Below are 15922 nucleotides of genomic sequence, written 5' to 3' on the forward strand. Positions count from 1 at the left end.
TTTAGAGAATTGACTGTAAATAAAATAAAAATAACATTTTTTATGATGCTATAAAAAATAGTTTTGTCTTGTTCATAACCTCCTTTCTCTCATCCTGTTTTTCTCTGTATCAAGTTCAGATATTCAAGAGTTTAAAGACCTCTGTTTTTATTTAAACAGTATGAATAATAACAATGGCTGGGCTGATGGGCACTTCAGTGACTTGGAGCCTTTGATTGCCCTGCCTCTGGGAGCCTGTCGACTTGTTACATGATTACTGAGTGAAAGAGAGCCTATGAAAGTTTTCATGGAGGGTGGGTGCCCCCTGGTGGCTGAACCTGAGATCAATGAGAGAACTTGTCAGAAAAACGACAGAGTCCCACTTCTCTGTCATTGTACAAAGTAGAGAGTGGGGGAAAAATGTGTAAAAATGTATACAGAGGCTCTGCAATTTGTCATTAAAAAAATAAATATAAAAAATTGTGAAAAGGGGTTAAAATAAAGTTCCAACATGAGATGATCAGACTGAACCAACTGCAATGTTAAAATGTTTATTCAGTTAGGAAACAGAGGATGTATTACATAAAGTTATCACAGAATTAAAGTTATCACACAATTAAATAATTAAATCCTCACTCACACAGAAAACATGGCTTCATTATTGTTCACAGTTTATTATCATAGTTTCTCACAGATCCTGGCTTCCACTGTTAGAATGGCTGAGCGAGAGGAGGTGGGGCTTTTATTGAAGTATCTATGTGGACCCTACTACAGTTTAACCAGCTCAGCTATAGACTACACCAGCGTGACTAGTATCTATGTGGACCCTACTACAGTTTAACCAGCTCAGCTATAGACTACACCAGCATGACTAGTATCTATGTGGACCCTACTACAGTTTAACCAGCTCAGCTATAGACTACACCGGCATGACTAGTATCTATGTGGACCCTACTACAGTTTAACCAGCTCAGCTATAGACTACACCAGCATGACTAGTATCTATGTGGATCCTACTACAGTTTAACCAGCTCAGCTATAGACTACACCAGCATGACTAGTATCTATGTGGACCCTACTACAGTTTAACCAGCTCAGCTATAGACTACACCAGCATGACTAGTATCTATGTGGACCCTACTACAGTTTAACCAGCTCAGCTATAGACTACACCAGCATGACTAGTATCTATGTGGACCCTACTACAGTTTAACCAGCTCAGCTATAGACTACACCAGCATGACTAGTATCTATGTGGACCCTACTACAGTTTAACCAGCTCAGCTATAGACTACACCAGCATGACTAGTATCTATGTGGACCCTACTACAGTTTAACCAGCTCAGCTATAGACTACACCAGCATGACTAGTATCCATGTGGACCCTACTACAGTTTAACCAGCTCAGCTATAGACTACACCAGCATGACTAGTATCTATGTGGACCCTACTACAGTTTAACCAGCTCAGCTATAGACTACACCAGCAGGACTAGTATCTATGTGGACCCTACTACAGTTTAACCAGCTCAGCTATAGACTACACCAGCATGACTAGTATCTATGTGGACCCTACTACAGTTTAACCAGCTCAGCTATAGACTACACCAGCATGACTAGTATCTATGTGGACCCTACTACAGTTTAACCAGCTCAGCTATAGACTACACCAGCATGACTAGTATCTATGTGGACCCTACTACAGTTTAACCAGCTCAGCTATAGACTACACCAGCATGACTAGTATCTATGTGGACCCTACTACAGTTTAACCAGCTCAGCTATAGACTACACCAGCATGACTAGTATCTATGTGGACCCTACTACAGTTTAACCAGCTCAGCTATAGACTACACCAGCATGACTAGTATCTATGTGGACCCTACTACAGTTTAACCAGCTCAGCTATAGACTACACCAGCATGACTAGTATCTATGTGGACCCTACTACAGTTTAACCAGCTCAGCTATAGACTACACCAGCATGACTAGTATCTATGTGGACCCTACTACAGTTTAACCAGCTCAGCTATAGACTACACCAGCATGACTAGTATCTATGTGGACCCTACTACAGTTTAACCAGCTCAGCTATAGACTACACCAGCGTGACTAGTATCTATGTGGACCCTGTCTACAGTTTAACCAGCTCAGCTATAGACTACACCAGCGTGACTAGTATCTATGTGGACCCTACTACAGTTTAACCAGCTCAGCTATAGACTACACCAGCATGACTAGTATCTATGTGGACCCTACTACAGTTTAACCAGCTCAGCTATAGACTACACCAGCAGGACTAGTATCTATGTGGACCCTACTACAGTTTAACCAGCTCAGCTATAGACTACACCAGCATGACTAGTATCTATGTGGACCCTACTACAGTTTAACCAGCTCAGCTATAGACTACACCAGCATGACTAGTATCTATGTGGACCCTACTACAGTTTAACCAGCTCAGCTATAGACTACACCAGCATGACTAGTATCTATGTGGACCCTACTACAGTTTAACCAGCTCAGCTATAGACTACACCCGCATTACTAGTATCTATGTGGACCCTACTACAGTTTAACCAGCTCAGCTATAGACTACACCAGCATGACTAGTATCTATGTGGACCCTACTACAGTTTAACCAGCTCAGCTATAGACTACACCAGCATGACTAGTATCTATGTGGACCCTACTACAGTTTAACCAGCTCAGCTATAGACTACACCAGCATGACTAGTATCTATGTGGACCCTACTACAGTTTAACCAGCTCAGCTATAGACTACACCAGCATGACTAGTATCTATGTGGACCCTACTACAGTTTAACCAGCTCAGCTATAGACTACACCAGCATGACTAGTATCTATGTGGACCCTCCTACAGTTTAACCAGCTCAGCTATAGACTACACCCGCATGACTAGTATCTATGTGGACCCTACTACAGTTTAACCAGCTCAGCTATAGACTACACCAGCATGACTAGTATCTATGTGGACCCTACTACAGTTTAACCAGCTCAGCTATAGACTACACCAGCATGACTAGTATCTATGTGGACCCTACTACAGTTTAACCAGCTCAGCTATAGACTACACCAGCATGACTAGTATCTATGTGGACCCTACTACAGTTTAACCAGCTCAGCTATAGACTACACCCGCATGACTAGTATCTATGTGGACCCTACTACAGTTTAACCAGCTCAGCTATAGACTACACCGGCATGACTAGTATCTATGTGGATCCTACTACAGTTTAACCAGCTCAGCTATAGACTACACCGGCATGACTAGTATCTATGTGGACCCTACTACAGTTTAACCAGCTCAGCTATAGACTACACCGGCATGACTAGTATCTATGTGGACCCTACTACAGTTTAACCAGCTCAGCTATAGACTACACCGGCATGACTAGTATCTATGTGGACCCTACTACAGTTTAACCAGCTCAGCTATAGACTACACCGGCATGACTAGTATCTATGTGGACCCTACTACAGTTTAACCAGCTCAGCTATAGACTACACCGGCATGACTAGTATCTATGTGGACCCTACTACAGTTTAACCAGCTCAGCTATAGACTACACCGGCATGACTAGTATCTATGTGGACCCTACTACAGTTTAACCAGCTCAGCTATAGACTACACCGGCATGACTAGTATCTATGTGGACCCTACTACAGTTTAACCAGCTCAGCTATAGACTACACCAGCATGACTAGTATCTATGTGGACCCTACTACAGTTTAACCAGCTCAGCTATAGACTACACCAGCATGACTAGTATCTATGTGGACCCTACTACAGTTTAACCAGCTCAGCTATAGACTACACCAGCATGACTAGTATCTATGTGGACCCTACTACAGTTTAACCAGCTCACCTGTAGACTACACCAGCATGACTAGTATCTATGTGGACCCTACTACAGTTTAACCAGCTCAGCTATAGACTACACCAGCATGACTAGTATCTATGTGGACCCTACTACAGTTTAACCAGCTCAGCTATAGACTACACCAGCATGACTAGTATCTATGTGGACCCTACTACAGTTTAACCAGCTCAGCTATAGACTACACCAGCATGACTAGTATCTATGTGGACCCTACTACAGTTTAACCAGCTCAGCTATAGACTACACCCGCATGACTAGTATCTATGTGGACCCTACTACAGTTTAACCAGCTCAGCTATAGACTACACCAGCATGACTAGTATCTATGTGGACCCTACTACAGTTTAACCAGCTCAGCTATAGACTACACCAGCATGACTAGTATCTATGTGGACCCTACTACAGTTTAACCAGCTCAGCTATAGACTACACCAGCATGACTAGTATCTATGTGGACCCTACTACAGTTTAACCAGCTCAGCTATAGACTACACCAGCATGACTAGTATCTATGTGGACCCTACTACAGTTTAACCAGCTCAGCTATAGACTACACCAGCATGACTAGTATCTATGTGGACCCTCCTACAGTTTAACCAGCTCAGCTATAGACTACACCCGCATGACTAGTATCTATGTGGACCCTACTACAGTTTAACCAGCTCAGCTATAGACTACACCAGCATGACTAGTATCTATGTGGACCCTACTACAGTTTAACCAGCTCAGCTATAGACTACACCAGCATGACTAGTATCTATGTGGACCCTACTACAGTTTAACCAGCTCAGCTATAGACTACACCAGCATGACTAGTATCTATGTGGACCCTACTACAGTTTAACCAGCTCAGCTATAGACTACACCCGCATGACTAGTATCTATGTGGACCCTACTACAGTTTAACCAGCTCAGCTATAGACTACACCAGCATGACTAGTATCTATGTGGATCCTACTACAGTTTAACCAGCTCAGCTATAGACTACACCAGCATGACTAGTATCTATGTGGACCCTACTACAGTTTAACCAGCTCAGCTATAGACTACACCAGCATGACTAGTATCTATGTGGACCCTACTACAGTTTAACCAGCTCAGCTATAGACTACACCGGCATGACTAGTATCTATGTGGACCCTACTACAGTTTAACCAGCTCAGCTATAGACTACACCGGCATGACTAGTATCTATGTGGACCCTACTACAGTTTAACCAGCTCAGCTATAGACTACACCAGCATGACTAGTATCTATGTGGACCCTACTACAGTTTAACCAGCTCAGCTATAGACTACACCAGCATGACTAGTATCTATGTGGACCCTACTACAGTTTAACCAGCTCAGCTATAGACTACACCAGCATGACTAGTATCTATGTGGACCCTACTACAGTTTAACCAGCTCAGCTATAGACTACACCAGCATGACTAGTATCTATGTGGACCCTACTACAGTTTAACCAGCTCAGCTATAGACTACACCAGCATGACTAGTATCTATGTGGACCCTACTACAGTTTAACCAGCTCAGCTATAGACTACACCAGCATGACTAGTATCTATGTGGACCCTACTACAGTTTAACCAGCTCAGCTATAGACTACACCAGCATGACTAGTATCTATGTGGACCCTACTACAGTTTAACCAGCTCAGCTATAGACTACACCAGCATGACTAGTATCTATGTGGACCCTACTACAGTTTAACCAGCTCAGCTATAGACTACACCAGCATGACTAGTATCTATGTGGACCCTACTACAGTTTAACCAGCTCAGCTATAGACTACACCAGCATGACTAGTATCTATGTGGACCCTACTACAGTTTAACCAGCTCAGCTATAGACTACACCAGCATGACTAGTATCTATGTGGACCCTACTACAGTTTAACCAGCTCAGCTATAGACTACACCAGCATGACTAGTATCTATGTGGACCCTACTACAGTTTAACCAGCTCAGCTATAGACTACACCAGCATGACTAGTATCTATGTGGACCCTACTACAGTTTAACCAGCTCACCTGTAGACTACACCAGCATGACTAGTATCTATGTGGACCCTACTACAGTTTAACCAGCTCAGCTATAGACTACACCAGCATGACTAGTATCTATGTGGACCCTACTACAGTTTAACCAGCTCAGCTATAGACTACACCAGCATGACTAGTATCTATGTGGACCCTACTACAGTTTAACCAGCTCACCTGTAGACTACACCAGCATGACTAGTATCTATGTGGACCCTACTACAGTTTAACCAGCTCAGCTATAGACTACACCAGCATGACTAGTATCTATGTGGACCCTACTACAGTTTAACCAGCTCAGCTATAGACTACACCAGCATGACTAGTATCTATGTGGACCCTACTACAGTTTAACCAGCTCAGCTATAGACTACACCAGCATGACTAGTATCTATGTGGACCCTACTACAGTTTAACCAGCTCAGCTATAGACTACACCAGCATGACTAGTATCTATGTGGACCCTACTACAGTTTAACCAGCTCAGCTATAGACTACACCAGCATGACTAGTATCTATGTGGACCCTACTACAGTTTAACCAGCTCAGCTATAGACTACACCAGCATGACTAGTATCTATGTGGACCCTACTACAGTTTAACCAGCTCAGCTATAGACTACACCAGCATGACTAGTATCTATGTGGACCCTACTACAGTTTAACCAGCTCAGCTATAGACTACACCAGCATGACTAGTATCTATGTGGACCCTACTACAGTTTAACCAGCTCAGCTATAGACTACACCAGCATGACTAGTATCTATGTGGACCCTACTACAGTTTAACCAGCTATAGACTACACCAGCATGACTAGTATCTATGTTGACCCTACTACAGTTTAACCAGCTCAGATATAGACTACACCAGCATGACTAGTATCTATGTGGACCCTACTACAGTTTAACCAGCTCAGCTATAGACTACACCAGCATGACTAGTATCTATGTGGACCCTACTACAGTTTAACCAGCTCAGCTATAGACTACACCAGCATGACTAGTATCTATGTGGACCCTACTACAGTTTAACCAGCTCAGCTATAGACTACACCAGCATGACTAGTATCTATGTGGACCCTACTACAGTTTAACCAGCTCAGCTATAGACTACACCAGCATGACTAGTATCTATGTGGACCCTACTACAGTTTAACCAGCTCAGATATAGACTACACCAGCATGACTAGTATCTATGTGGACCCTACTACAGTTTAACCAGCTCAGCTATAGACTACACCAGCATGACTAGTATCTATGTGGACCCTACTACAGTTTAACCAGCTCAGCTATAGACTACACCAGCATGACTAGTATCTATGTGGACCCTACTACAGTTTAACCAGCTCAGCTATAGACTACACCAGCATGACTAGTATCTATGTGGACCCTACTACAGTTTAACCAGCTCAGCTATAGACTACACCAGCATGACTAGTATCTATGTGGACCCTACTACAGTTTAACCAGCTCAGCAGTACCATTATAGAGCCTAAACCCAGGATAGAGGGGCTGAGTGAATGTGGTCTGGACTCTGTGGAGGAGGGTCATTGTGTCAGAGACACTGTAGAAGGACAGAGTACCTGCCTTGTGATCCAGGTACACTCCTACTCTGGAGGACTGAGGACCTGATACTTTAGTCTCAACATTATTGTGTATGAAATAATAACCATCACTACAGCACAGTAAACTCCAGGACTTGTTATTGTATCCAAATATATTACCTCTCTCTGTTCTGCTGATGTCTTTATATGAGACTGCTGTATCAACAACATTACCACTCCACTCCACCTCCCAGTAACAGCGTCCAGACAGACCCTCTCTACACAGAACCTGCCACCGGTTGGTGAATCTGTCTGGATGGTCAGGATATGGTTGGACTTGGCCTGTACAGGTCACCTTTCTGTTCCCTTTAGACAGAGAGAGGTGTCTGTTTGCTGTGTTTGGGTCCAGTGTGAGCTGACAGGAATCTGGGAGAAGAGCAGAGACCAATGAGGGGAGTCAGAACAATAAGTTAAGTCAGATACTGTATCTACCCTGTCTTTGATTAGAGCACAGCAGAGATCAAATCAGAGAAATATGAGGAGTCAGATAGATACCCAGTCTTTGATTAGATCTACTATTGCTATATATTTCTAGAGGGATTGTTAGGAGTGGCAGTAAAAAGAGACTGTTAGTTACTTCACAATAAAGAGACTCACATTGTAACAACTGTTCTCTGGTCTTGGGCTCTGGAGGCAGAACAACCTCCACTATATTCACTACAGACACACAAACACATTGACAGAGAGAGGGAATGTTATCATCATACCATATTCCACATGTATATGACTAGTAGGGAACTTTCAATGGTCTAAAGTTGATGTTCTGATTGTTTTCAACACACCTGTAGTGGAGATCTTGGTCCATTCTCCTTTAAGGAAGTCTTCTAGTTTCTCTCTCAGTTCAGACACAGTCTTACTCACATCTCCAAAGTACTGAAGAGGACGGACAACGATGCTGGGTAAGTCTGAAGATACACTGATACTGGAGAGAGACTGATAACTCTGGAGAGAGAGACAGACAGATAGAGACAGAGAAAGACAGAGAGAGAGAAAGACAGAGAGAGGGACACAGAGAGAGACAGAGGGACAGAGAGGGACAGAGAGAGAGAGAGAGAGGGACACAGAGAGAGACAGAGGGACAGAGAGGGACAGAGAGAGAGAGAGAGACAGAGGAACAGAGAGAGAGACACCGAGACCCAGAGAGAGGGGGACACGGACAGAGACACAGAGAGAGGGACACCGAGAGAGACAGAGAGAGAGACAGAGACAGAGAGAGAGACAGAGGGACAGAGAGAGAGACAGAGAGAGAGAGCGAGGGAGAGAGGGACAGAGAGAGAGAGAGAGGGACAGAGAGGGAGAGAGAGAGCGAGAGAGAGAGGGACAGAGGGACAGTGGGAGAGAGGGACACAGAGAGAGGGAGGGACACAGAGAGAGAGGGACACAGAGAGAGGGAGGGACACAGAGAGAGGGAGGGACACAGAGAGAGGGAGGGACACAGAGAGAGGGAGGGACACAGAGGGAGGGAGGGACACAGAGGGACAGAGAGGGACACAGAGAGAGGGGGGGACACAGAGAGAGGGGGGGGACACAGAGAGAGGGGGGGGACACAGAGAGAGCGGGGGACACAGAGAGAGCGGGGGACACAGAGAGAGCGGGGGACACAGAGAGAGCGGGGGACACAGAGAGAGGGGGGGACACAGAGAGAGGGGGGGACACAGAGAGGGACACAGAGAGAGGGGGGGACACAGAGAGAGGGACAGAGGGAAAGAGAGGAGGGACAGAGAGAGAGAGAGAGGAGGGACAGAGAGAGAGAGGAGGGAAAGAGAGAGAGAGAGAGGGACAGAGAGAGGGAGAGACACAGAGAGAGAGATACACAGAGAGAGAGAGAGAGAGAGAGAGAGGGACAGAGAGAGAGAGAGAGAGAGGGACAGAGAGAGAGAGAGACACACAGAGAGAGAGAGAGAGGAGGGACAGAGAGAGAGAGACACAGAGAGAGAGAGAGAGAGAGGGAGAGAGGGACAGAGAGAGAGAGAGGGACAGAGAGAGAGAGGGACACAGAGAGAGACAGAGGGACAGAGAGGGACACAGAGAGAGACAGAGGGACAGAGAGGGACACAGAGAGAGGGACACAGAGAGAGAGAGGGACACAGAGAGAGGGAGGGACACAGAGAGAGGGAGGGACACAGAGAGAGGGAGGGACACAGAGAGAGGGAGGGACACAGAGAGAGGGAGGGACACAGAGAGAGGGACAGAGAGGACAACATAATGATTGAGATGAATATTTTCACATGAAGTTAATTTCATATCACATGTAACAAGACAGTTTAGTTACCTGGAGGAAATGGATGTGATCCTCTGTGTGTGAGAGCTGCTCCAGCTCAGTGCTTCTCTTCCTCAGCTCAGCTATCTCCTGCTTCAGTTGCTCCAGGACTCCTTCAGCTTCACTCACTTGATCCTTCTCTTGGGCTCTGATCAGCTCCTTCACCTCAGAGCTCCTTCTCTCAATGGAGCGGATCAGCTCAGTAAAGATCTGATCACTGTCCTCCACTGCTGCCTGTGCAGAGCGCTGTTAAGAGAGAGAGAGAGAGAGGGACAGAGAGAGAGACAGAGAGACAGAGACAGAGACAGAGACAGAGAGAGAGAGAGAGAGAGAGAGAGAGAGAGAGAGAAAGAGAGGGACAGAGAGAGAGAGAGAGAGGGACAGAGAGAGAGAGGGACAGAGAGAGAGAGGGACAGAGAGAGAGAGAGAGAGAGAGAGACAGAGAGACAGAGAGAGAGAGAGGGACAGAGAGAGAGGGAGGGACAGAGAGAGAGACAGAGAGAGAGAGACAGAGAGACAGAGAGAGAGAGAGAGAGAGAGAGAGAGAGACAGAAAGACAGAGAGAGAGAGAGAGAGAGAGACAGAAAGAGAGAGAGAGAAAGAGAGAGAGAGACAGAGAGAGAGAGAGAGAGAGAGACAGAGACAGAGAGAGAGAGAGAGAGAGACAGAAAGAGAGAGAGAGAAAGAGAGAGAGAGAAAGAGAGAGAGAGAGAGACAGAGAGAGAGAGAGAGAGAGACAGAAAGAGAGAGAGAGAAAGAGAGAGAGAGAAAGAGAGAGAGAAAGAGAGAGGGACAGAGAGAGAGGGAGAGAGAGAGAGAGAGAGAGAGATAGCAGTTAGTTAATAGTATCTCTACTTGCAAATTCATCTTCTGCACATCTATCACTCCAGTGTTTAATTGCTAAATTGTAATTATTTCGCCACCACGGCCTATTTATTAACTTACCTCCTTTATCTTACCTCATTTACACAACTGTATATAGACTTTTCTATTGTGTTATTGACTGTACGTTTGTTTATGTGTAACTCTGTGTTGTTGTTTGTGTCACACTGCTTTGCTTTATCTTGGCCAGTTCGCAGTTGTAAATGAGAACTTGTTCTCTACTAGCCTACCTGGTTAAATAAAGGACTTGTTCTCAACTAGCCTACCTGGTTAAATAAAGGACTTGTTCTCAACTGGCCCACCTGGTTAAATAAAGGACTTGTTCTCAACTAGCCTCCCTGGTTAAATAAAGGACTTGTTCTCAACTGGCCTACCTGGTTAAATAAAGGACTTGTTCTCAACTGGCCCACCTGGTTAAATAAAGGTGGAATAAAATAAACAGTAATGGCATTACCCTGGCAACACAGAGAAAACATGATGAACAGTCTGTCATTGTAGAAAACGGACAACCCCTCCCCAACTCCCAGGTCAACCCGAGCCAATCAGCTATTGGTGTCCAGGGCTCCATGTAATACCCTCCACTGGATGACCCCTGACCTTTCCAGCACTGGGAGCTTATAGAGCACCCTCCACCTATACCCTGCCATGCTCTCAGCCCCCACAACCCCCTGCCTCTGATGCCCCTTCCCTCCCGCTAAGCCCACCTCCGTACGGTACAGTAGCCTCTGTGCTGCTTTGAGTCAGAACGCTGCCACCCTGCTCTCCAGGTCCACCAAACCCAGTGATCAGTGGTTCCTCCCAGACCCACGGCCCAGTCACCACCCCCCCCTCCTCTCGTGTGGGTCTCAGCAGCTGCCAGGCCCTCAGTACTGCAGCATAGAAATCAGAGACCCCTGTTGTATTGAGTCTCTCAGAGACGACCTCAGAGTTGACAAGGTAAAACTCTGTTGTTCTGCCGCTGAACAAGGCAGTTAACCCACTGGTCCCCAGGAGGCCGTCATTGTAAATAGAATTTGTTCTTAACTGACCTGCCTGGTTAAATAAAGGTTTCATTAAAAAGTCTGGCAATAACTTAACTTTTCATTATTTAGACAGACTCCTCTAAATAATAAATATAATAAAATAACAAAAAAACAGTTAAATGCTAAGTACTATACATAGGTTTTATTTAAAAAATAACAATAGAACCTATTTAGTACTATAATGGTATTTACTAACATAATATTATTACTATAATAGTTTCTAAAGGGGTTGTAGGCTACCCTACCCTAGAATTAGGGTTCAGGATAAAACAGGTTATACGTAGGGTTAGAGTTTCTGTACAGCACTTTGTGACATCTGCTGATGTAAAAAGGTCTTCATAAATACATTAGATTGATTGTTAGGTTCAGGGTATTTAAAGAGATAAACTGTATGGGTTTATATCTCTCTTGCTCCTCCCTGTGGTCTTCTGTGGGAACTACATACCTCATTCACCACACTTGATAGGCTCATAATCTGAGGTAGCAACTGAGTCAGAGCTACAAATCAATGATCTCCACCTATCCATTAGGTTTACAACTCAGTGAACCTGCGCAGCATTCTCTCTATTTGATGTCTACGAACCAACAGATTTCAACACATATCAAATTACCAGTTACCATTATTAGTAGCTGTAACCTAGTTAATAATAAGTTACCTGAGGTAAACCTACAAGGTTAGTTAATAATAAGTTACCTGAGGTAAACCTACAAGGATAGTTAATAATAAGTTACCTGAGGTAAACCTACAAGGTTAACGCGGGCTGGAAGAGAATTACTTCAAAACCACAGCAAACAGCTGGGACATATAGTAATATTATATATATATATATAATATTATATCACTGGGCTCCTCTGTGCTAACAAACCCTGTGTACCACCCCTCCCCTGTTTAACCTTGAATTTCGTTCAGAAAAACACTTCCACATTTAGCAAAACGAACCAACTCTTTACGGATCTGTTCGGTGGTAATAAACGGAGGCAGATTAGACACCACTACTCTTGTCGAAATCAGCACCAACACAACCCCTCACATAAATCATACTGGTAACTAGCCGGGTAACAAGACTCACCTTTTACATTACCACAACCACCGCCTTGTTCATTCTGGATACAGAGTGTATATGTTCCTCTCCCACCTGTTCACCGACCAGGATCAATAATTCCTCCACACCATTCTCCACAACGCACCTGAAGAGACAGCGTTTCTTCTCCACTCGGTTGAGGACATCAAACTACCCTACTCCCTCCTCAACTCTAACCGATAAACAGCGGAAACCGATAAACAAACCCTCCCACCATGACAAAATACATTTGGAAAATAGGCAAAAGAATAGCTGCACTCTTCACGAACGACAAAACCTCACGTTACCAACTTCTTCTTCTTCTATGGTATAATGGCGGTCCTCAAACCAACGTTAAAGGAGCATGGCGCCTCCTACTGTGCTGGAGTGTGTTCAATCACGGTTTACACCATTTCTAAATCCTCCTACCTAACTCAGTACTTCTGAGAAAATAAAAAAGATCCCTACTAACTTCTAATAGACCCTCCCCCATCCAACCCCCCATCCAACCTCAATGACCCTACACTTCAATCTTTCCCTCTCTTCAACATCCTTACAACAATATAACAACACATGCTGCACCGTTTCATTGACAATACCCTCCAGACACAAACCATTCACATGCTGCCAACCAGATGGAAGGACCAGTTCAATGTACAATGTCCTAAACACAATCGAGGAAACACCACCTCTTCCTTCCTAATCTGACCTTTGAACCTTGGTCCACCGACCTTTCTTTGGAGGGCATATAAAAGCCGTCCCTTGTGCTCAGAGTCCCATCTCTTCTGCCACACATCTATCAAAATGTCTCTGATCTCACATTTGTCCTCACCTCTACCCAGTGGAACATTAATATATATTATATCTTGTTTTAAAGTTATTTTAGCTAACTGTTTAACCTTAAATTTACAAAATGGGAAAAGGGGAAATTATGATAATACTAAAAAACACCCTTCCAACTAACCCTACACTCATTAAAACCCACTACCCCATTCCACTACTTTGACCCTATCTGCTCCTGCACCAGGCCAACTAACCCTACACTCATTAAAACCCACTACCCCATTCCACTACTTTGACCCTATCTGCTCCTGCACCAGGCCAACTAACCCTACACTCATTAAAACCCACTACCCCATTCCACTACTTTGACCCTATCTGCTCCTGCACCAGGCCAACTAACCCTACACTCATTAAAACCCACTACCCCATTCCACTACTTTGACCCTATCTGCTCCTGCACCAGGCCAACGGCCTGGGAGGACGGGACACCACCACTCAACACACCCTGGAACTCTTCTGAAGTCAAATCTAGTATGACCAAATACACTAAGAAGCCAATTTTTGTTCTGTGATTTACATTCCATTTCTGCGGTACAGTTGATAACCATTTGCTATGAACACTAAGAAGCCAACCTTACTGAAGCATATATCACTCGTTGGCCTGTCCCTCTGTGCTGTCACAGATCTACTACTCACAGGGATCCTCTCAGGATCCCTCAGCCTTGACCCATCCTCCTCTACTTTCTTCACTGCCTCAGCAGTGACAACCTGTTCCCAACAGTGGGGTCAGTGGGATTGGATAGGGGCCCCTCTACCTCTCTCTCTCTCTCTGACTGGAGGAGACAGGTGAAATGGTGTGTCTCCTCTGGTCAACAATACTCACCTTGAAAGACTCCACAGCCTGTTGGAGCTCCTTCAGCTCCTTCTCTCTCTCCTGGAATCTCTGCTGGACCTTCTGCTGACTCATCCCCAGCTGCCTCTGTGGAGAATCACTCTTCAATGAGCTATCAAGCTTTATTAGTCCAGTAGATCAATAGTATAGTAATGTGACATAGGGCCCATAGAGAGGAAGATCTAAAAAAATGGATGGTCCATTTACTAAATGATATTTATTTGTTGCTATGTGAATGACTATAGTTTTTATGGTAGGACTACATGTATCAACAGGTTGAGACTGAACTTTGGACTCATAAAAGGGCATTCAGAATGATAATAGTGTTTGACATTATAAAATGGTGATACATCTGGAGAATCTGGGTTGACATATCAATATACTCAAGGTTTGTGTTCATATTTGTTCTGCTGAGGATTCATTTCATTTCAATGATCTCATATTCAAACAGCCTTAGTTCCTACTGTATCTTTAATTCTTTGTTTATCAGACAGTCACCAACAAGTTGTTCTGGTCTTACCTGTTTCTCAGTCCTCTCTGCTGCAGCTGACACTGTATCATGGCCTTTATGTTCATCCATTGTACACAGATAACAGATACACTGCTGATCGGTACGACAGTAAACCTCCAGCAGTTTGTCATGATGAGAGCAGATCTTCTCCTGTAGTTGTGCGGTGGCTTTGACCAGCTTGTGCTTCTTGAAAGCTGGAGATTCGTAGTGAGGTTGGAGGTGAGTCTCACAGTAAGAGGCCAGACACACCAGACAGGACATGAGGGCTTTCTGCTTTCTGGTCCCAGTGCAGACATCACACGCCACATCTCCAGGTCCAGCATAGCACAGAGCAGGAGGGGGAGCAGCCTGGAGTCCTGTCTTCTTCAGTTTCTCCACCACCTCAGCCAATAGGTTACTTTTTGTCAGAATAGGCCTTGGACTGAAGGTCTGTCTGCACTGTGGACAGCTATAGACCCCTTTCAGAACATCCTGATCCCAGCAGCCCTCAATACAGCTCCTACAGTAACTGTGTCCACAGGGGATGGCGACTGGTTCCTTCAGTAGATCCAGACAGACAGAACAACAGAACTGGTCCTGGTCCAGCAGAACTCCCTGTTGAGCCATTTGGACGGTTGTTCACTCTCACACAGACAGACGAGACAGAGACTCAGATCAGTTTCGTTTCCTCAGAAGAGAGTTTGTGGGAGGGGGAGGGATTTCCTGGTTCTGCCAGAGGGGTGGGGTTAGAGGGAGGGAGGGGTTAGAGGGAGGGAGGAAGAGAGAGAGGAACTGCATGCAACAGCAAGAGGGAGACAAATAGTCTTGTTCCTTGGTTTCAGCACTTAACATGGAATAAATGAAATAATGAATCTTAAAATGTGAGTTATTAGAATATAAAGGGTAACAGTTTCTATGAAGTACATATTATAATTATTTTAATGACCTTTTTAATGCCTTATAATACACTTATGTGTTCTAATAAGCAATAAGGCCTGAGGAGGTG

At 44.7% G+C, this 15922-nt stretch overlaps 1 protein-coding gene across 1 annotated transcript; it reads right to left on the reverse strand.

Moving 5' to 3' along the window:
- Positions 1-516: 516 nt before the first annotated feature.
- Positions 517-15716, reverse strand: LOC145876218 (tripartite motif-containing protein 16-like). Its single transcript, XM_082972012.1, has 6 exons — positions 14947-15716; positions 14418-14513; positions 9799-10032; positions 8309-8468; positions 8124-8183; positions 517-7892 (listed from the first exon to the last, which is right to left on the reverse strand). The coding sequence occupies exons 1-6, from the start codon at positions 15541-15543 to the stop codon at positions 7378-7380; spliced, it is 1662 nt and encodes a 553-aa protein (XP_082828138.1). The 5' UTR covers positions 15544-15716; the 3' UTR covers positions 517-7377.
- Positions 15717-15922: the final 206 nt, after the last annotated feature.

The sequence above is a fragment of the Salmo salar genome, unplaced genomic scaffold, assembly GCF_965601325.2.
Source record: "Salmo salar unplaced genomic scaffold, fSalSal1 ptg000519l, whole genome shotgun sequence".
NCBI classification, from domain to species: domain Eukaryota; kingdom Metazoa; phylum Chordata; class Actinopteri; order Salmoniformes; family Salmonidae; genus Salmo; species Salmo salar.

What these genes read in the sequence shown, in the direction of transcription:
- LOC145876218 (XM_082972012.1), bottom strand. Translation starts at nt 15,543, where the DNA reads ATGGCTCAACAGGGAGTTCTGCTGGACCAGGACCAGTTCTGTTGTTCT. An exon ending in CAGAGAGGACTGAGAAACAG is followed by an intron (nt 14,514 to 14,946) that starts GTAAGACCAGAA and finishes GATTCTCCACAG; the next exon opens with AGGCAGCTGGGGATGAGTCA. An exon ending in GACCAAGATCTCCACTACAG is followed by an intron (nt 8,184 to 8,308) that starts GTGTGTTGAAAA and finishes GTGTGTCTGTAG; the next exon opens with TGAATATAGTGGAGGTTGTT.